Below are 21,105 nucleotides of genomic sequence, written 5' to 3'. Positions count from 1 at the left end.
CCCTATCGCAGTCGGTCACCCCAAAATACTCTGGACAGCTCCTTAACACCGGCCATAGCACTTCCCCAAAATAATTCCTGGAGCATATCTTTTAGAAAAAACATCCAGTCTTGATTTAAAAATTGCCCAGGATGGAGAATCCACCATAACTCTTAGTAAATTGTTCCAATGGCATTACCTTAACTAATAAAATTTTACACCTTATTTCCAGTCTGAATTTGTCTAGCTTCAACTTCTAGTCATTGGATTGTGTTATAACTTTGTCTGCTAGATTGAAGAGCGTGTTATCAAATATTTGTTCCTCATGTAGGTACTTGAAGAGTGTAAATTGGATTGTGTTATAACTTTGTCTGCTAGATTGAAGAGCGTATTATCAAATATTTGTTCCTCATGTAGGTACTTGAAGAGTGTAATCAAGTCACACCTTGACCTTTTCTTTGTTTAAGCTAAATAGCTTGAGTTTATCACTATAAGGCATGTTTTCTAATCCTTTAATCATTTTTGTGGCTCTTCTCTGTACCCTCTCCAATTTGTCAACATCTTTCTTGAATTGGACACTAGAACTGGACACAGTATTTCAGCAGGGGTCACATTAGTGCCATATACAGATGTAAAATAATCTCTCTACTCCTACTCAAGATTCCCCTGTTTTATGCATTCAAGGATTGCCTTTGTCCTTTTGGCACAGTGTTGCACTGGGATTTTATGTTCACCTGATTATCCAGCGTGACCCCCAAGTCTTTTTCCGAGTCACTGCTTCCCAGGTTAGAGTTCCCCATCATGCAAGTATGGCCAGCATTCATTGTTCCTAGATGTATATCTTTACATTTGGCCATATTAAAAACACTTTATTTTTTGCTTGCACCCATCTTACCAAATGATCCAGATCTCTCTGTATTAGTGACCTGTCCTCTTCATTATTTACCACTCCCCCAATTTTTATGTAATCTGCAAACTTTATCAATGATGATTTTTATGTTCTCTTCCAGGCCATTGATAAAAATGTTAAATAGCATAGGGCCAAGAAGTGATCCTTGCTGGACCTCATTAGAAACATACCCATTTCAAGATTCCCTGCTTACAGTTACATTTTGAGACTTCTCTATTAGCCAGCTTTTAACGAGTTCAGTGTGTGCCGCATTCATTTTGTATTGTTCTAGTTTTTTAATCAAAATGTCATGTGGTACCAAGTGAGATGCCTTAAAGATGTCAAAATATATTACATTAACACTATTACCTTTATCAACCAAACTTGTAAAGTAATAAAGAAAAAAATTCAAATTACTTTGACAGGGTCTATTTTCTATAAACCCATCTTGATTGGCATTCATTGTATTACCTTTCTTTAATTCTTTATTAATCTTTCCATTATTTTACCAGAAATTGCTGCAGGCTGATAGACCTATAGTTATCCGGGTCATCTCACTTATCCTTTTAAAATATTGGCACAACCGTTATACCAATGTTGTTAAACTGATACAATTATACTGGTGGTATCCCCAGGTGGACATACTTATCTCAGAATAAGAGTGTGGGTTTTTTGGTTGAGCTTAAACCCCTTCCAAAGTGACACAAGCTAAACTGAAAAAAAGGCACTTTCATACTCGAGTGTCCATCTAGGGAGTTATTCTGTTGTAACTATATTGGTTTAAATTCACACCTTAGGTTATAACTTTGTTGTGTAGATGAGCATTTCTGGGCCTCAGTTGTCTTTCTCTAAAATGGCTGTAGTAGCGCTTCCCTGTCTTGCTGGGATTTTGGGAACATAAACACATTAAAGACTATGAAGGTGTCAAGATACTTTGGTAATGGGTGCCATAAAAGTACTTAAAATGGATAGTGGGAGTAATGGTAGTAAACACTGTACCTGGTAATAAGAGTTGGCAAGATGAGGACTATTGTTTGTGTATTATTACAACACAAGCAACAAAACATGCTTGATGTTTCTCAGTGTTTTACTTGAAAAACTTCAAAATTGAGTACAGTCCATTATTGGCAATATCTTAAGGGGAAAGGGCACACTTGTGAATCCTACTGCACTAAATTAAATGTTAATAGATGAGGAGTGGTCACAGGTGGTTCCTGATGTGTTATAAAACAGTTAACCGAGAACATTGACTGGAAGTCTGTTTTCATATTGTCAAGGTTCCTTCCCCACTCTGAACGCTAGGGTACAAATGTGGGGACCTGCATGAAAAACCTCCTAAGCTTATCTTTACCAGCTTAGGTCAAAACTTCCCCAAGGTACAAAGTATTCCACCCTTTGACCTTGGATTGGCCGCTACCACCACCAAACAAATACTGGTTACTGGGGAAGAGCTGTTTGGAAACGTCTTTCCCCCCAAAATACTTCCCAAAACCTTGCACCCCACTTCCTGGACAAGGTTTGGTAAAAAGCCTCACCAATTTGCCTAGGTGACTACAGACCCAGACCCTTGGATCTTAAGAACAATGAACAATCCTCCCAACACTTGCACCCCCCCCTTTCCTGGGAAATGTTGGATAAAAAGCCGCACCAATTTGCATAGGTGACCACAGACCCAAACCCTTGGATCTGAGAACAATGAAAAAGCATTCAGTTTTCTTACAAGAAGACTTTTAATAGAAATAGAAGTAAATAGAAGTAAAGAAATCACCTCTGTAAAATCAGGATGGTAGATACCTTACAGGGTAATTAGATTCAAAACATAGAGAATCCCTCTAGGCAAAAACTTAAGTTACAAAAAAGATACACAGACAGAAATAGTTATTCTATTCAGCACAGTTCTTTTCTCAGCCATTTAAAGAAATCATAATCTAACACGTACCTAGCTAGATTACTTACTAAAAGTTCTAAGACTCCATTCCTGGTCTATCCCCGGCAGAAAAACAGCATATAGACAGACAGACCAGACCCTTTGTTTCTCTCCCTCCTCCTAGCTTTTGAAAGTATCTTGTCTCCTCATTGGTCATTTTGGTCAGGTGCCAGCGAGGTTACCTTTAGTTTCTTAACCCTTTACAGGTGAGAGGAGTTTTTCCTCTGGCCAGGAGGGATTTCAAAGGGGTTTACCCTTCCCCTTATATTTATGACACATATTTTGACACAGTCATACAGAAGATCGTTCCATAGTTTTATTGCTCAGTGATATTAGTAAATACACACCCACATAGGCAATCCTCAAAGCATAAGTAAATATACTGTTATGGTCTGCATATTGAATCAGTTTTTGTCTTTTTTGTCTTTTCACTAACCTTTGGAAGAGAAGAGCCAACTTCTGCAATGGTTTATAGCCCCTGCAAAGTAATTAATTGCATTGGGATTGCGTAGGTTATAAATAAGGCTAAGATTTAGTCATGGGTATTTTTAATAAAAATCATGGACAGGTCATAGGCAATAAACAAAAATTCATGGCCTGTGACCCGTCCATGACTTTTACTATAAATAGGCCTGATGGCCAGCCCTTGCTCCAGCGGCGGAAGCTGACTGCCCCTCGGCCACCCACTGCTCCGAGGATCCCGGGGACCACTACTTTGGGTCCGCTCTGGGACTGCTGCTGCTCCGGGACCGCTGCTCCTGGGCCACCCTAGGACCGCTGCTGCTCCATGGCCCCTGGGGCCAGCCGGATTGGGCCACTTGAGCAGCAGCTGGTGCAGCTGGCCCCAGGACTGCCTGAGCAGCTGGCCTCAAGCCGCTCCAGCAGTGGCCGGTGTGGCTGACCCCAGGGCTGCTCCAACAGTGGTGGACCCAGAGCTGCCCCAACAGCGGTTGGTGCAGCTGGCCCTGGGGCCGTCTCAGTAGCTAGCTCCGGGGCCAGCTGCTGGGGTGACCCTGGGGTCAGCTGCACCGGCCGCTGCACCTGTGGAAGTCACAGAGATCCAGGAAATTCATGGCATCCGTGACCTCCGTGACAGACTCGCATCCTTAATTATAAATTAATGCAGAATTTGGCCACTGGTATCTCGGTTAATGTGTTTGTGTGCTAATCCTCATGTATCTCTCTTAATGTTTTCTTTGTGACTTTTAGCACTTTGTTTCCAGCCATTGTTCATGTGGGTAGCTTTCAAGGGGTTTGATGCACTTGCAGTTTTATGATCTGAGTATGTATTACTGGGTGCCCTGTTAGTGTTACTCCTTCTGTCTCCTTAGTTTGCTGTTACATGTTCTTAGGATCCCAAACTGGCTCTAGAATTCAAATTCAAGCAGTTGGGAGTCAATATGCAAATACTTACATGATGGTCTCTTTTTTTTTTTTAAGTACTTGTGTGGGGGTGCTTTTTGAAAAATCAGGACAGCTTAGTATCTGTGTTCTGCTGTGATTACTATATTCTGAACTGTTGTGTGAGACCCTGTTTGAGTCTTAGTCCCAGTTTCTCACTTCTTGGAAAGGCTGCTGAGTGTCTCAGGGAAAGGAGTTTATTATGCCACTTGACAGTGATCCCTCTGGTTGATCAAACTGTGTCAGCAGTCTCTGAACAGAATCCTCTCCCGGAAGGATGCGGGATGGCGGTGACACTAAGCCTTGAGGATGGGAGAGGTAAAGCAATGAAAAACTTGGGGCTCTTCGAGCCTCCGACAGTTTCTCCAAAATGATGCTCTTCAGAATCTGACCATTGGATGGGACGGAGCTAAAGTATAATCTAAGTATGGCCCAAAAATGAAATGAATACTTTGCCTCAGTTTTCAGGGAGGATGATAATATGGAACATGTGCGTGAAGGCAGTATGGCTGAGGGAAGTTAGTGTCTAGAAATGGAAATTTCAGGTGGAAGAAAATCTTAAAGAGCTTGATGTACTCCAGTCAGGGGGATTGGATAATTTCCATCCCAGAATACTGAAAGAACTAGCACATAAGATTGCTGGTCTTGTAGCAAGGATTTTTAATAAATCTATCTATTTAGGGGTAGAACCATATAGCTAACATCATACCTGTATTTAAGAAAGGGGAAAAAATGTGATCCAGGCAATTACAGACCTGTTAGTCTGACCTCAGTAGTATACAAATTGAGAAGTAAATGATAATTAAATTAATGGAAATAAATGGTAAAGGGAATGTTGAGACATTATTGACATGAACTGTGACCATATAGATCATTGTTGCAACCAAGGTCCTATAGTTGCACCAAATCTTGTATAAAGAAGGTCAAATAAGGTGTCTATGAAAAGGTTGTAATTTGCTGGTCATGATTATGCTGTCTGTATGTGTCTATTATTTTTGTATTTGAAGTTATGAATATTGGCTATGTACTTGTATCTCAATGTGTTCGATTCTAAGTAGCACTAGTGAAGCAGTTGGCCAGCTTATTGAGAAGGGACTCTTTAGATTAAGTGCCCAATCAAGAAACACTTAACTGACAATGGACCTTGGGAGACTCCAAACACTTAACTGAGAATGGACCTTGGGAGACTCCAATCCACATATGAGGAATCTTCCTGGGAACGTTCAAGGTAGCATGTGAGCAATGGTTGCTCTACCTGTAAAGAACTGAGTCATGCATGGACATGTGATTTGCCCATGTGACTCCAAACTCCATCTTGCTGCTGTGCTGTGGATGTACTCCAGAGACAGATTTGAGCCTGCAGTTTATTCCATCACTGCTACAAGCCTGAACCAAGAACTTTGCAATTGCTGTATGTAATTGATTACTTTGACCAATTTTAACTCTCATCTATATTTCTTTCTTTTTATGAATAAACCTTTAGATTTTAGATTCTAAAGGATTTGCAACAGCGTGATTTGTGGGTAAGATCTGACTGGTATATTGACCTGGGTCTGGGGCTTGGCCCTTTGGGATCGGGAAAACCTTTTTTCTTTTACTGGGGTATTGATTTTCATAACCATTCATCCCCATAAGGCGCGGTGCTAGTGGTGATATCGGGAAACTGGAGATGAGACTCGGAAGGGGAGGAGGGCATGGCTCTGAGTTGGCACCAATAATTCTTTCTCTCAGTTGCTTTGCTGGCTGGTTCTTGCTCATATACTTAGGGTCTAACTGCTTGCCATATGTTGGATCTGGACAGAATCTTCCCCCAGGTCAGATTGGCCATGATCTTGGGATTTTCTTCACCTTCCTCTGCAGTATGTAGGTGTGGGCTGGGTATATCTCACTTAATCATTTCCCTGCCATTGTGGAGGCCTTGATCACTGGTGCACATTGGTCCCTCATGTTCACTGCCTGTGGACATAATAGTGTAGTCTCCTATAGTCTATAATACTGTGGTCTAATTTTGGTTGTTGGGTTTAGTGGTGTTGTAGCCTTTGAGATACAGGAGGGCAGACTAGATGATCTGGTGGTCTCTTCTGGCCTTAAACTCTATGGCTCTATGACTCTATAACATTTGAACCTGGGTCTGCCATGTATATAACTGAGCAGCACTTTTAAGATTAAAATGTTTTAAACATCCCGCATAATGTGTGTTTTATTTTTCTTGCAGATTAAACCAGTAGTTCATAGTAAAATACGTGTGCCTTCCAGGTGGCAACTGATCTATAATAAGCCACGTAATATCAAGTAAGTATGTTGTGAATCAAAACTCTAGATTTGGTTTTAAATATTCTGCAAAACTCCAAATGTCTAGTTCAGTGGAAAGATTATGTTTATAATGAAGCCCAGGTACAACAAACGTAATTTGGAAGGGCCAAATTCAGTCTTGATTTACACACTGTTTAGCTCCTATTAATTTAAATGTAATTTGTATCGTGTGTGAGCCAGAGCAGAATTTGGCTCCCTCTATCATTGTGGAGGGATGGAGGGAGGGGCGAGAAAGAGGGCACCACATTCCTTATAATTATATTGATTTTTTTTTTTTTTTTGCAGCAAACTATTTTTTGGAAAAAAAATTACATATTCTAGGGAGTTATGTGATGTAGCTTTTTTGTGTCACAGATAATATTGTAAAAGGACACTTAGGATGAAAGTCATATTTAAAAAAATCTGTATTAGAATCACTAAAATAGATTTTTAAAACAGTGAAGTGCCATGAATGGAGGGATCAGAAATGAGCAGATTCTCATAGGGGTACAGAAGGAGGGAGTTCCAAAGGGATGGTCACACTTGATATTGATCTGTGGTGAAATATACTGCCCTCCATATGTTGTTAATAAGGAAGCGTGTTGTATGGCTGCACTACCTCCACTAAAAATGTGATGTTCTGCGGGCAGTGGAAGCAGTGCAGTTCTGTTGCACAAGAAGTGGGGAAGGAATAACTGGATGTGGAGGAGAAGAGCCAAAAATGCGTTGTGCCTTAACATATGATGCCACTTTAAGTTCCATTTGAGAGAACTACAGTGGTAATACTCATAGGTTACTTAAAGCGATGAGCATTCCAAGAAGAGCCCTTTTAAAAGTTTATGTATTTTATTTACGTATTTTTTCAACTTTTAAAATGCCCATTGTTCCCACTGGATGCATGTACAAATATTTAAATTACAAGAAGTGACAGAATCCAAAAGACAATAATAAGATTATCTGAATCCCACCAATTAATCATTAAGCCTCTATCATCACCCTCTGCCAAGAATTTATCTTTCCTAGTTGAAGCTTGGGAAAAATAAATGAGGTTGCACTAGGACCTAAAGTTAACAGATTTGGGCTCTGGCAAATGTAGAATTCATTTTACACCTCCATTTGAGGATCCTACTCTAAGAATGCCCTGCCTTCCATACTCCATGCAATTAAATAAAGAGATTTTTAGCCCAGGAGTTTTGTATAATCTCATCTGTTATGGTATCATGTGGGGAAAGAGGTGGTTTCAGATGTAATCATGATCCAATCCATTCAAGGCTTTTGAGGTCAAAACCAATAACTTTTAAATTGCACCCAGAAGTAAATAGGAAGCCAGTGCAGTTTTCAGAATCCAGAGGTATTGTGCTTCTGGTGATAAATACAACTAACAAGCTAGTGCTGAAATATTTAATCTTCCATAGCCTTAAAGCAGTTCAAACTAATTTCAGCATCAAACCCAAAAAGAGTTGAGATTAAAAAATGTAGACTAAAGAGTATTTATGATATCACGTATGATTTGAATTGCTACTTCAAAGAAAGGAAGAGGGTGTTTATTTATATACATAACTCTCAAACATTGGATGTTTTCCATGAGTACATTAATATAACTGAACTTAGAGATAAAAAAGACCCATTAGGTCATCTAGTTCATTCCCATGACAGTCATGGCTTGCTCCCTACTATATGTTTTCTAGTGCTTTGTCTAATCTAGTTTTAAATTATTAAATTAAATTTAAATTGGACCCTCCAAATCATCGTTCGGGATTATTCTATGGTTTTATATTTCTCACCAACAGGCACTTTTCCCCTTGTGTGGGCTATTTTGTTCTTAATTTTATTTTGTAAAAATTATATCCATTAACATAGTTCAGAAAATAATGGTATTTAAAATGTACCATAGCAACACTTTTTTGGTAAATCTAATTCACTGTTTTAATGCATGATCTCTGTGTTTTATATTAATTTACTGAAAATTCCACTAGATGGCCCCAAATATCTTCCAAACCCAGCCTTTCTCATTTTAAAATATTGTTTTAAAGTGGCATCCGGACACACATATCTGCTCTTGACTGCAATTTGACATACTGTATTATTCATCCCAGGAATTATGATTATTATTTTTTATACTTTTTAAGAGTAGAGTTCATGAGAAGCATTGGCCATACAACAATATTAACCTATATAGGGAGTTGTATTAACCTATATAGGGAGTTGTACTATGGCACAATGTGTAACTTCAATGTGTATTTACAAAATATAGTGCACAGATGCTCTTGGAGAAAAAGGCATAATGAGGAAAATTAAAAGTCAAAGGGATGGGTGGAAGCCCCAGTGCATAGGGTATTTAAAGCTGAACTGAATAAAACACTTATACATTCATAATAGGCAATTAATTAATTATTACAGTGTTCAAACATATGCTAGGTGCCCTGAATTACACGTAACTAGTACCTGGTCCCTGTTTCAAGTGACCTATAATCTAAGTTCCCATGTGATGTAATAAAACAGTGTTGGGATGGAGAAGGAGAAACATGAAGGTAGAGTCTCACGGGTATTGCAGCAGCTTTTCAGCACTTGGGCATCATAAAGTGGTTGAACTCCCGCTATAGCTGGCCAGTGGAGAATTCTTCTTGCGTAGCAAAATTCTCTGGCATAAAGCTAGCAGAGCTGGCTCCTTTTCCAGCCCTCCCCTCTTGCCCCAATGTAGCATTCTCCAAAATGCTACATTCATTCTGCACAGATGCAAGGTCAATTATGGAACTTACAGCAAAGGTGGGAGTTAGAACAGGCTCTCAACTACTATATACTGGTGTAGGATCTGGAAGCTGTAACTAGTGGAGACTCTCTAAGCTGATGGGAGAGAGCTCTCCCATTGACTTAATTACGCTACCTCTGCAAGAGGTGATAGCTATGTTCTCCCACTGACCTAGCGCTATCTACACCGGCACTAACTTTGGTGTAATTTACGTCGCTCACGGGTGTGGATTATTCACACTCCTGAGTGACGTAAATTATACTGAAGTAAGTGGTAGTGTAGACAAGAGTTGAAAGGGAACAAAATAAGGGAAGAGAAAAAGGGGAAGGGAAACATGGTTTTAATAGGACTAACATTTATGGAGTCGGTATTACTCACTGTGAGTGAGAGTCGCAGCATATGACCCTGAACATTCAGTTGCTACATACAGGCCATATACTATCTGTGATCTCTGTGCAAACCTCCCACTTACAATGTGGGAGATCTGCTCTTGCGTAAATCTGTTTTTACATAGTAAACAGCCGAAGTGTATATTCCAGTCCACCAACTATACCTACGAATGTAACTCAGCCCTCCACACAGGAGGAGTTTGACAGTCCTGCTTTAGGGCTTTTGTGTAGGCTGCAGTCACCTGATGCCAATTCTTGTGTACACCACATGGTTGTAAAGCATGGTTCAGCCTCATGCAGTTTTGGCATTTTGGATGTGCCATACTATGCTAAGCAGAACCAGATACGTAGCACGGTTTGGTGCTTCAATGTAGGCAGGTCCACAAAAAATGTAGTCAGTTTTGGATTGTTGCACTAATCATTTTTGTTAATGGGATAAAATCTCATTAGAATGTTAGTGGCATCATGAGGAGTAATAAGGAAATAAAACATATTCAAACGTTGTTCAAATCACCATCTGTGCTTTATAGAGACAAGACGGTCGGGTTGAACTAATAGACTAGTTTTAGTCTTTTTAATTTAGCTGGTTTGAAGAAGAGAGGTGCTTTCTCTCCACTCCCTGGGTTAGCCAAGCTGCGCTCCCCCATAGCTGGTCCTCTTCCTTGGTGAGAAGGTCAAAGCTTCTCCTGTTTCAATCTACTTTGGCCTGCAAGATCCCTCACCCTTTCTAGGGAGAGAAACCCTATTATCTCCTTGAAATTGCTCCCTATGTAATCAGCACAAGTGTGTGGGGGTGGGATAGCAGAAGCTGCTTGTTCTTCTGAGAGAAAAGAACACCTATGCCTCAAAAAAGTCTGGGTGGAGTGTGTGGCGGTAAGGAGAAATATCAATGTACAACTATGTGGCTATGCAGGGGGAGAGCTCATTTCACACTGTATATGGGTTACCTTGACTGCCCCCTCCTCCTCCATCAAAGGAGCACATCCTCTGTCATTCCTCAGAGTTTCTGTCCATTTTGTGGGCTAGGGATGCTGCTTTTCTGCATGTGAAGAAGCACAAGTGCTCCTTCCCCTCTACAGCAAAATGTTCTAGGGCCACTGGAGTTACTGGAAGCCGCACCAAGAACCTGAACATTCTCTGCAGTCAGCCAGTGCTTACTCTTGGCCCTGCCCCCTGCTGCTGATATAAAATGCCACCTTCCCAGCAGAGAGTGAGGCTGCTTTTGTGGAGGGGGCCTATAAGGCTGATGGCCCAAATAGCAACATTATTTTTAAAGAGACCAACACTGCTCTATTCTTTACTGTGACTCCTTCTAAGAAGTGAGGGGTCAGCCAAAAAGTGATTCCAGCCACTCTTAAAGGTTGAGTAGGAACAGCTTTCTAATATGGGCACCAGTGAAGAAATCAATTGATTCTATTATCTCTTTTAAAGGATTGTACATTATTTCCTCTGGGAATTGTGAGGACATCTTTGGACAATATGGAGAGAAAGTAATTGAATTTTCAAGGGCTATATTCTTCTTGGCTTCTCCAAGTGGACATATTTCACTGACTCTCCCATCATGTCAGACAGAAACATATTAAAGGATACAATTCTTTCTTTTTATGGATGAGTTTTATGAAATGGACTAAGATTTAAAATGTATTGTTGAAATCTTCATGGCTACACTACTAACGATCCAGATTACATAAGGTTGTCAACTGATATTTTTAGTTTTTCTTTTGTTTATGTCTTTCACTACTGAAGAAATATGGCTTTTTTTTGTCTTTTGGCAGTGTTTTCACAAATGGAGATATGCTTAAACCACCTGTAAAATTTATCATACCCAGGTTTACTTTGAAAAGCTGGAATTGCGTCCTTGCACTAATAAATGAAAAAATCTTTCTTCGCTGCGGTGGTGTTCATAGGTAAGATTACAACTGGTAATTTAATACAAAAGTCCTGAGTCTTGCAATTTAGGGTTCTTTTTGTATTCATATGCTACACCAGTTATTAATGACAATCTAATATTTTGATTGGTTGTGTATGAAAGAAAACGGAATATCAAGGGCAGGACTTTTCCAGGTTTCTGAGAATTTGTGTTTCCTGTTGCATTTAGTTTAGTACCTTTTTATATATCTTCATTTAATAAATGTTCATAGCAGTTGTTTTGGTTCATCAGGACACCATTGTATGTATCTTTGCTTTAAAACCTGGTGTTTTGTATTTAGTACAGACATTAATGGAGAAGATCACAAGAGTAACATAAAAGACACCTTTTCTACCTTTGAAAAAGAACAATCTTTATGGAAGGGCTGGGGTCAGGAAGATAAAATGGACTAGTGTTAACATAATGGTGAAGATAAGATTAACCAATGCTTTAATTGTGAAATAGTGCGTCAAATTTATAACTGGTTTCAGAGTAACAGCCGTGTTAGTCTGTATTCGCAAAAAGAAAAGGAGTACTTGTGGCACCTTAGAGACTAACCAATTTATTTGAGCATAAGCTTTCGTGAGCTACAGCTCACTTCATCGGATGCATACCGTGGAAACTGCAGCAGACTTTATATATACACAGAGAATATGAAACAATACCTCCTCCCACCCCACTGTCCTGCTGGTAATAGCTTATCTAAAGTGATCATCAGGTGGGCCATTTCCAGCACAAATCCAGGTTTTCTCACCCTCCACCCCCCCACACAAAGTTGGACTTTGTGAACTTTGTGTGGGGGGGTGGAGGGTGAGAAAACCTGGATTTGTGCTGGAAATGGCCCACCTGATGATCACTTTAGATAAGCTATTACCAGCAGGACAGTGGGGTGGGAGGAGGTATTGTTTCATATTCTCTGTGTATATATAAAGTCTGCTGCAGTTTCCACGGTATGCATCCGATGAAGTGAGCTGTAGCTCACGAAAGCTTATGCTCAAATAAATTGGTTAGTCTCTAAGGTGCCACAAGTACTCCTTTTCTTTTTGCGAAATTTATAACTGGCGTAACTTCAGCTGACTTCCTGTTTGACTAAGGTTGTTGTTTTATTAGTGACTATTTTTTTTTCGTAGTGATCAGAGTGTGCTATGTGGTTTCAAAACAGAAAAGAAGGCATGAAAGGAGGCAGAAAAGAAGACAAATCATGCCCTGAGGAGCTTGCAGTATATAGACAGACAAATGAATGAGGGCAAAAGGAAGGGGTTCAACATATATGCCCAATTTAGATTTTTTTGGGTTCAAAGCTCTTGGATGCCTTTCAAATTAATGGGAAGTTTATTTTCTTTTCTGCTCACAGATCCTCTCCTTAGAATTTAAATAAAATGCGCACACCCTGGGCAGACTTCTGTCCCTTCCTCAACTTAGTAGTTTAGAGACAATCCATACTGTTCAAAGCACCCACTTAGGAAACAGCTTTAAACTGTGAAACCATTTTTGTGATTACACCAGAAAGTATATTATATCCTCCTCACATATGGTAATTAAAAAATGGCTCAACCATTCTTTCTCAGATTTTCCAGGAAAATGTCCCATTAGGTTAAGCGTGTAAAGTTTTGGCACTGTAAGCAGTTTCATTCAGTGCCTCCTGGTGTCAAGCATGGTATTGCAGAGTCTTTGCCCCTAGCGCCCTCTGTTGATCTTTTGGTTCTGCAGCAGCCTGTTTCTGTTCACACCTACCTCTCTGGCTAGGTCATGTCTAGTCCGGACCCCCTTCAGGGGTAACAAAAATCAAAAAAAAAGTTTACATAAACAAAAGGTTAGACTCACAGACTTTAAGGCCAGAAGGGACCATCATAATCATAGTCATTGCAGGCCACGGCATCTTACCCACACTCTTCTGTAATAGGCTCGTAACTTCTGGTTGAGTTACTGAAGTCCTCAAATCTTAGTTTAAAGACTTCAAGCTACAGATAATCCATCATTCACTCTGGTTCAAACCAGCAAGTGACCCCATGCTCCATGCTGCAGAGGATGAGGAAACCCCCCAAGGATCTCTGCAAATCTGACCTGGGGGAAAACTCCTTCCCTGTCCCAAATACGGTGATTAGCTAGACTCTGAGCATGTGGGTGAGAACCATTAGCCAGACACCTGGAAAATAATTCTCTTGGTAAGTATCCATCTCATTTCTTATCTCTGACTGCTGGAGATATTTGCTAATAGAAGTTGCATATGCCATTATAGGCAGTCTCATCATACCATCCCCTCATAAACCTATCAAGCTCAGTCTTAAAACAAGTGAGGCTTTTTGTCCCCATTACTCCCCTTAGGGGGCTGTTCCAGAACTTCATTTCTCTGATGGTTAGAAACGTTTGTCTAATTTCAAGGCTAAACGTATTGATGGCCAGTTTATCTCCATTTGTTCTTGTGCCAACATTGCCCCTTAACTTAAAAACTCCTCTCCCTCACTGGTGTTTGTCCCTCTGATGTATTTATAGAAAGCAATCATATTTCCCCTCATCTTTCATTTTGATTAGGCCAAACAAGCCAACCTCCATGAGTCTCTTCTTGTAAGGTAGGTTCTCCATTTCTCTGATAATCGTAGTAGCCCTTCTCTGCACTGGTTCCAGTTTGAATTAATCTTTCTTAAACATGGGATTCCAGAACTGCACACACTTTTCCAGATGAGGACTCGCCAGTGCTTTGTATAGTGGTAATAACACTTCCCTATCTCTATTGGAAATACCTTGTCTGATGCATCCTAGGATTGCATTAGCCTTTTTTTCACAGCCACATCACACTGATGGCTCACAATCATACTGTGATCAACCAGTAGACCCAAGTCTTTTCCCTACTCTGTTGCTTCTAGATGATATGTCCTCAGCTTTTAGCAAGAATTCTTGTTGTTAGGTTCTTAAACCTTCCTTGGGCTCCTCTTCAGCCTGCTGTCTGGACTCTCTTCGCATCCCTTCTTCCAGACACTGCTTCAGGGCCTTCCACAGAAGCCCCGGTGTGATTCCTTCTGCAAATAGTCTTGTCAGCCCTTTCATGAGGCCTAGATGTTTCAGGCTGTCACCTGACCCCAATTAGTTCTGCCCCTTCTGACTAAGATGCTGTTGACTATTGCTGAGGTGGGCTGATGGAACAGGCCTAGTTAGCTCCATGCTTCTTGACCCATAAAAGAGCAGGACAACCTACTCCAAGCTTAAAAGGGAAATTTTGGGAAAGATATAAACAGCTGAAAATCTATATCTGTTCTGTTTTCTCCACTACCTTATTTACACTTCTGTTCATATGTCAGGAAGCGTGCATATTCAGATTTGATTAAATTGCCTGCTATCCATACTCACTACAGTATTTCAAATATCCATAACCACAAATTAAAAACATTTTTTCTGTTAGCAAATGCACTATGCACAGAGGACTAATTCGATGCTAAGTTTGAGTTTTCTCCACCAGAATTTTGAAGTCTGAGGTCCATGCACAAAAAACATGTGCAGGTTTGTGGCACTTAGATTTTGGCATCTACCTATCTGTGTTTGGAAATCCTGATTTGCACGTTACAGTAATTGTATGCAAAAATGTAGGTGAACAAATTTATGCACTTTTTTTGCAATGGAACGTGGGCCTCTCCCTTTAAAACTAGAGTGCCAGATCTTCAATAATTTCCAGTCCCTCAACTTCCATTGGCTCAGTTCCTTGCAAGAGGTGTGCAGCACCTTTGGGGAAGTAACTCGTGGCCCTTAAGGTTCAGCAGTTTTTGTGTTACCGTATGTGCATAAAAAAAATCTTGGTAAGAATGAGAGTAATTTTCCCTATCTTATTATAACTCCAAACTGACTAAATGGATTTTCCTCGGTTTTTATAGGAAAACCCATCATTCGGAGACAAAGCATGGATATGTTCAGCCAAAACATGAAATTTTTAGAAAATTTTACCAGCTTCTCAGCTAGTGAAATTGGGCATAGCTTCACTTAGCTACACCCATTTACACCAGCCGAGTATCTTCGCCATTGTGTCTGCATTTAATAGAAAGCAATTGTAACCTTAACTATAGCTTTTGCTCTATAATTGTAGCTGTTTCCTTTTCTATTGCATCATCATCATCAGGGCAAAGCCCGAAAGGACATGGCCTTCTTGCATATCAAGTGCCACTTGGATTGATCTCTGGCTGCATCCCTAACCTGAATTGACTGAATTGACAAATATTCAGATTATGTCCATTACTGGCAGTCGTGTCATTCCATAGAAACTTCTGGTGCACAGGTGATCGCCAGCAGTGTAGCAGCATTCCTTGGTATATACACTTCGGAATTCAGTGGTCTTCCATTCTAATGATATGTTCATACCAAGAAAACTGCTGAAACTGAACCAGCGCTGATGGAGGTGGTTGCTGGGTTTGGCTTCAAATATCCTAAATTTCTGATCTTGTTCTGCCACTTGATGTGAAGCAGCTGACAAGAACTGAAAATGTCAATCCAGTGTTCTTCAGCCTTCCTCAGTTCCCATGTTTCACTGCAATGCTGATTTGCAACTTCATAGGAAGCTTAATGTCACAACGATCCCACGAGGTTGCTGAAGGTCCAAAACATGTCACCAGCTGTTTCTACTATAAGTGTCTATATCTTTTGAACATCCTCCAGCACTATCTATGGTGCTTGCAAATATATAAAATATGTCATTATTATTTAATAAATATTTAATTTGCTTTCTAAGGCTTTGCAATAAAATGTTAAATTGTCCTCCCGTATTAAAATAGTAACTTAATTTATGTGTATTGTTAGGATATAGCTATTCAGGCCTGTCTGTAAAGGCCTATACTCTAAGAATTTAGGTGTATTCTTATCACTTGGCTAGTTATAGAGGTATAAAAGGAAGAATCAAAATCACTGTCTGCCGGTGTAAGGTCAGGCTAAGGCCTTTGGCTAAGCAACAGAGGCAGCCATAAGCTGGGAAGCGACCGGTCACATCCTCACATTCCAAACTAGTCACATTGAAAGAAGGTGCTATTGGGCTGTTAGGAATACAATCCTGTCCTGATAATGCCTATCGCCTCCAGAGAAAGGGAAGTGCCTAGAAGATGTAAAAGGAAATTTAGTTTGATAGCATCCTGTCTGGCAAGAACTCACTTATCAATAGCTGGGGTGTGAAATCCTCACTTCTGTATTGTTTTGTCATTATAGTTCCCACTTTGCTATTGTTTGTCTGTATAATCTCTGTCTGGTTCTGTGATTGTTTCTGTCTGCTGTATAATTAATTTTGCTGGGTGTAAACTAATTAAGGTGGTGGGATATAATTGGTTACATAATCATGTTACAATATGTTAGGATTGGTTAGTTAAATTTCAGGAAAATGATTGGTTAAGGTATAGCTAAGCAGAACTCAAGTTTTACTATATAGTCTGCAGTCAATCAGGAAGTGAGTGTGTGTGTGGTGGGGGAAATGGGAACAGGGAATGGGGGTGGGGAAATTGGAATCATTTTTAGCTAAAGGGGGAAATGGGAACAGGGACACAGGTAAGGCTCTGTGGTGTCAGAGCTGGGAAGGGGAACACTAAGGAAGGAAACTGGAATCATGCTTGCTGAAAGTTCACGCCAGTAAACATGGAATTGTTTGTGCCTTTGGACTTTGGGTATTGTTGCTCTCTGTTCATGCGAGAAGGACCAGGGAAGTAAGTGGGTGAAGGAATAAGCCCCCTAACATGTATAATTCCTCTGTTCTCCTGAATCACAGCTGGGTGGAGCATTGAAAAAACCCTGAAACTTGCACTGCAAGTCTGAGTATTGCATTATACTCTATTCATTGTTACTTCCTAATCTTTATTTCTATTTCTTTTGCTTAAAGCCTCTACACATTGGATGGTCATGCTGTACATGACTCAGATGGCTTAGAAGATGATCATTATTATGTTGCAGTGGGCAAAGAAAAGTTTAAATCTTTGCCATACTGGCGTTCTTCCAGAGTTTCACCAGAAGTTCAGCGGTAAGCTCTTTCTTTCAACATCCATTTTTTCATGTTCTACATATCTTCCTACCGTATTTTCCACTGCATGCATCCAATGAAGTGGATTTTAGCTCACGAAAGCGTATGCCCAAATACATGTTAGTCTCTAAGGTGCCACAAGTACTCCTTGTTCTTTTTGCTGATACAGACTAACACAGCTACCACTCTGAAACCTCTTTTGTAATGTAATCTTAATTTGGAGGGCTTGATCATGCAAGATGCTGAGGACTCTGACAGTGAACCAGCAAAGAACTTAAGCATGCGCTTAATTTTAAGCACACAAGTTGTCCCATAGGATTTCAGAGTTTGACTAGTTCAGAGTCAGAGTGCTCAGTGGGATTAAAGTCCATAGTTAAAGTTTCTGACAGATAGATTTTGGATTTTCTGGATTCAATGCATTGTCTCATATTTCTTAGTTTGACTGTATCAATACATTCATTTAACTGAAACAACGAGGCGTCCGGTGGCACCTTAAAGACTAACAGATTTATTTGGGCATAAGCTTTCGTGAGTAAAAAACCCACTTCTTCCATGCATCTGAAGAAGTGGGGTTTTTTACTCACGAAAGCTTATGCCCAAATAAATCTGTTAGTCTTTAAGGTGCCACCAGACGCCTCATTGTTTTTTTGGATACAGACTAACACGGCTACCCCTCTGATACTTGGATTCATTTCACTGAAGTGTTTCAGTCTTTGTTTTTTTTTTTTTAAATATTGAAGGCAAATGGTGACCTAACCTTGCTAATGTTCTTAGTGACTGCTGTCATTGCTAGTTTGTAGATTATCTAACGTATAATAGTAAAGGCAGGGCAAGTGCCGTCTTTGGGAAACTGAGACGTGTTTCTGCATAACCAGCCTTATACAGCTTCACCATTAAAATATCTGCCATTTCTATACTGGCATATATTGGCATTCATTTCTGCAACAAATGTTTGCCAAAGAGTTATAGTATGTGATGCTTTTAAAACACCCTTTCATAGTGCACATTGTTGTTGTGAAGTTTTCTCTGAATTTCTTAATTCTGTGTATTTTAAATCACAGCCTTACCACTGCATTTTCTCTCTCTCTCTCACTCTGTCACACACACACACATTCATTGCATTTTCTTATTATTTAAACATAATTATCATTCATATCTAAAATGTATTTTCAATTACTTTTACAGGGTTATATTGCTGGAGCTTTTACTTTTTTTAAAATAAAAGCTAAAAGTGTAATTTTATTGAATTCAATTATTAAATTGGTTTCTTTCTTGGAATGTCTGTGAACTGCTTTCTAGACTGTAGAAAATGTCAGTTAAAGGGCACCGACAAAGGTATTGCTGAACAGTGACTAGTTTTCATGCCTATCAGGAATTGCTGAGTTAAGCAGTTTTTGTAAAGTGTCTCTATGGGATGTGTGTTGACTGCTCTGAACTGATTGCTGTACTGAAAATACGGTTGAAGTATCAGGCAATATTTGTGGGTTTTCTAGTAATCTTTGCTAAAGCTATTTTTCTGTCAAGTTTTTTAATGGTCATTATTATCAAGAGAAGAAAAATATCCATCATTTTCTCTCGTATAGTGGAACTGGATGGATGGATGGTTCAGACTGTTCAGCTTATTCATATGGCTTCTGCTTTTTTGTTTTTGTTGTCCTTCCAACTTCATTTTTATTTTTATATTTCACAAAAATACTACAAGCATTAATTTGCAATGACCAATCAGCCGAATGCATGGAATCTCACTTTTTTCCATAAATTGCCTGTTGTATATAAAGTGCTTCATATCAGTTTGATATTAGAAAATTCATATTTTTAGTGGGTTTGTTCTTATCAAGCTTTCTTTTATTAGTTTTTGAACTAATGTCATGAATGGTAGAACCTAGACCCAGTAGGATCAGAGTTGATGTTGATCTACACATATCTTTTGGCAGTTTTATCATTTGGAAATATACAAGGGCCTAATAAATTTTATACAGTATAATGCAAAATTACAGGTCTAAACACTAGCTTCCCCAAAAACCCTAATGGTGAAATTCAGCCCTGGTGGAGATAGACAGCTCAAGGTTCTCCACACTGCAGAATTCATCTTGGGGAGCACTCGCCCAGAACGGTCTCCATGCTGGTCAGATGTGGTAGATTCTCTTTGTAGCGATGGTCACAGTCTATAAAAGTGTATTTGGTTGATTGGTCACTGAAATATAAATTATGTGGTGGATTTCTGCATTTTGAGTCGGTCAACTTATATCTTTCAGACCTTAAATTGGATATACAAGAGAAATTTCAGCTTCCATTTCAGTCTATTGCTTTTGCTTTTTTGGGAATTGTTGGAGACTCCATTAAGTCAGCAGCCTTCCTCCTGTTTCTGGGAAGTTGCTTATCCAGCATTCAGATTTCTTTCAAATGACTGTGTTGTATTAGAATGTTAGAGCTCATAACAGCATTAATCCTAATAGATTTGGCCTGTATACAGTATGCGCACACTTCCTTAGTTTATGCCCACATAGTTTTTCTTCTTCCAGGAGAAATTGCTTGATCAAGACTATTCATCTTTTTCCAACTGTAGTGAAATTAGTTAAGTGGTGGGTTCAGCTAATTAAAGACATGGTAGGATTCCACTATATCAACATTTCTCTATGGTGATTGGCAGTTCCAATACTACTAATCATTTGCTTGGTAACTTAGAAGGCCCAATTTACTTTTTATCTAACTTTATTGCCAGTGCTCTGATACGGGGTGATAAACACAGTAAAAAAACTTTGATCATCTCATCATTCATAAACGGTTATAGATGAAATGTAAATGATAGGTGATCTGGCATCTGCTGTTCTGGAAATTCTGGTGGCAATCTCTGAATCCTTCCACCTGTTTATATAAATATTGTATTTGAGTTATCATCGTCTCAATCTGTGAATCCAGCTCATCTTTAATTGAACTGTAAGAAGTCTTTATAGAAAGTGATCAGTGTTTTGGATTTCACCTGAAACTGAATTGGCAAACAGCACAGAATATGGAGCACAGAGAACCATGGCTATCAGAACGGGGGCCGGAATATACTCCTCTAGCTAAGGCTGCTGGGTGATTTTGAAGAGTAGTAAATAGGAGGTTAGCATAGAGATCATAGATAATTGTAGCAAGGATTGCATCTGTGATGAAAGGATGCAATCCTTTGTCCAGTTGAAGAAGAAATAACCAGTTTCTAGTCACCCACTGTTATCAGGAGCAGAAATTACACCACTAAAATCCTGAGATTGCAAATCACTTCGAAAATTTGTAGGCAGAGGCCCTCATTTGCAGGTATTGCAGTAACCTCTGCCAACTCTACTTCTCTCTGCCAAAAAACCCCTTATCCTATCTGAACTGACTCTAGTTTCACCAAGGTTCTTATCTCAGCCAGATACTGAGAACACAGGGAAACAGTTATGTTCAGGGCTGATATAACTCAGCTGTAAGTATCCTTTACATCAGCATATCTGTAACACTGTAAACCATAATGCCTTGCAGTCTTCCCCAGTTTCTTTAAATATACATTGAGTAAAAGGGGTCACAACAAGATTTTCAAACTGTGTGAGACTTCACAAGTGATAACACTC

General features: G+C 39.6%; 1 protein-coding gene across 1 annotated transcript in view; it reads left to right on the top strand.

The window, feature by feature from the left end:
* Positions 1 to 21,105, top strand: part of DCDC2C (doublecortin domain containing 2C) — a 115,255-nt gene that overhangs the window by 12,762 nt on the left and 81,388 nt on the right. The window contains exons 3-5 of the mRNA XM_073336085.2: positions 6,412 to 6,488; positions 11,402 to 11,533; positions 17,375 to 17,512. Of these exons, the coding sequence (XP_073192186.1) occupies positions 6,412 to 6,488; positions 11,402 to 11,533; positions 17,375 to 17,512 (347 nt within the window). The remainder of the gene's footprint in view (positions 1 to 6,411; positions 6,489 to 11,401; positions 11,534 to 17,374; positions 17,513 to 21,105) is intronic.

Source organism: Lepidochelys kempii, chromosome 3 (assembly GCF_965140285.1).
Source record: "Lepidochelys kempii isolate rLepKem1 chromosome 3, rLepKem1.hap1, whole genome shotgun sequence".
Classification (NCBI taxonomy): Eukaryota; Metazoa; Chordata; order Testudines; family Cheloniidae; genus Lepidochelys; species Lepidochelys kempii.
The sequence above is the reverse complement of the archived record's forward strand: the minus strand, read 5'-3'. Positions and strand labels throughout refer to the sequence as shown.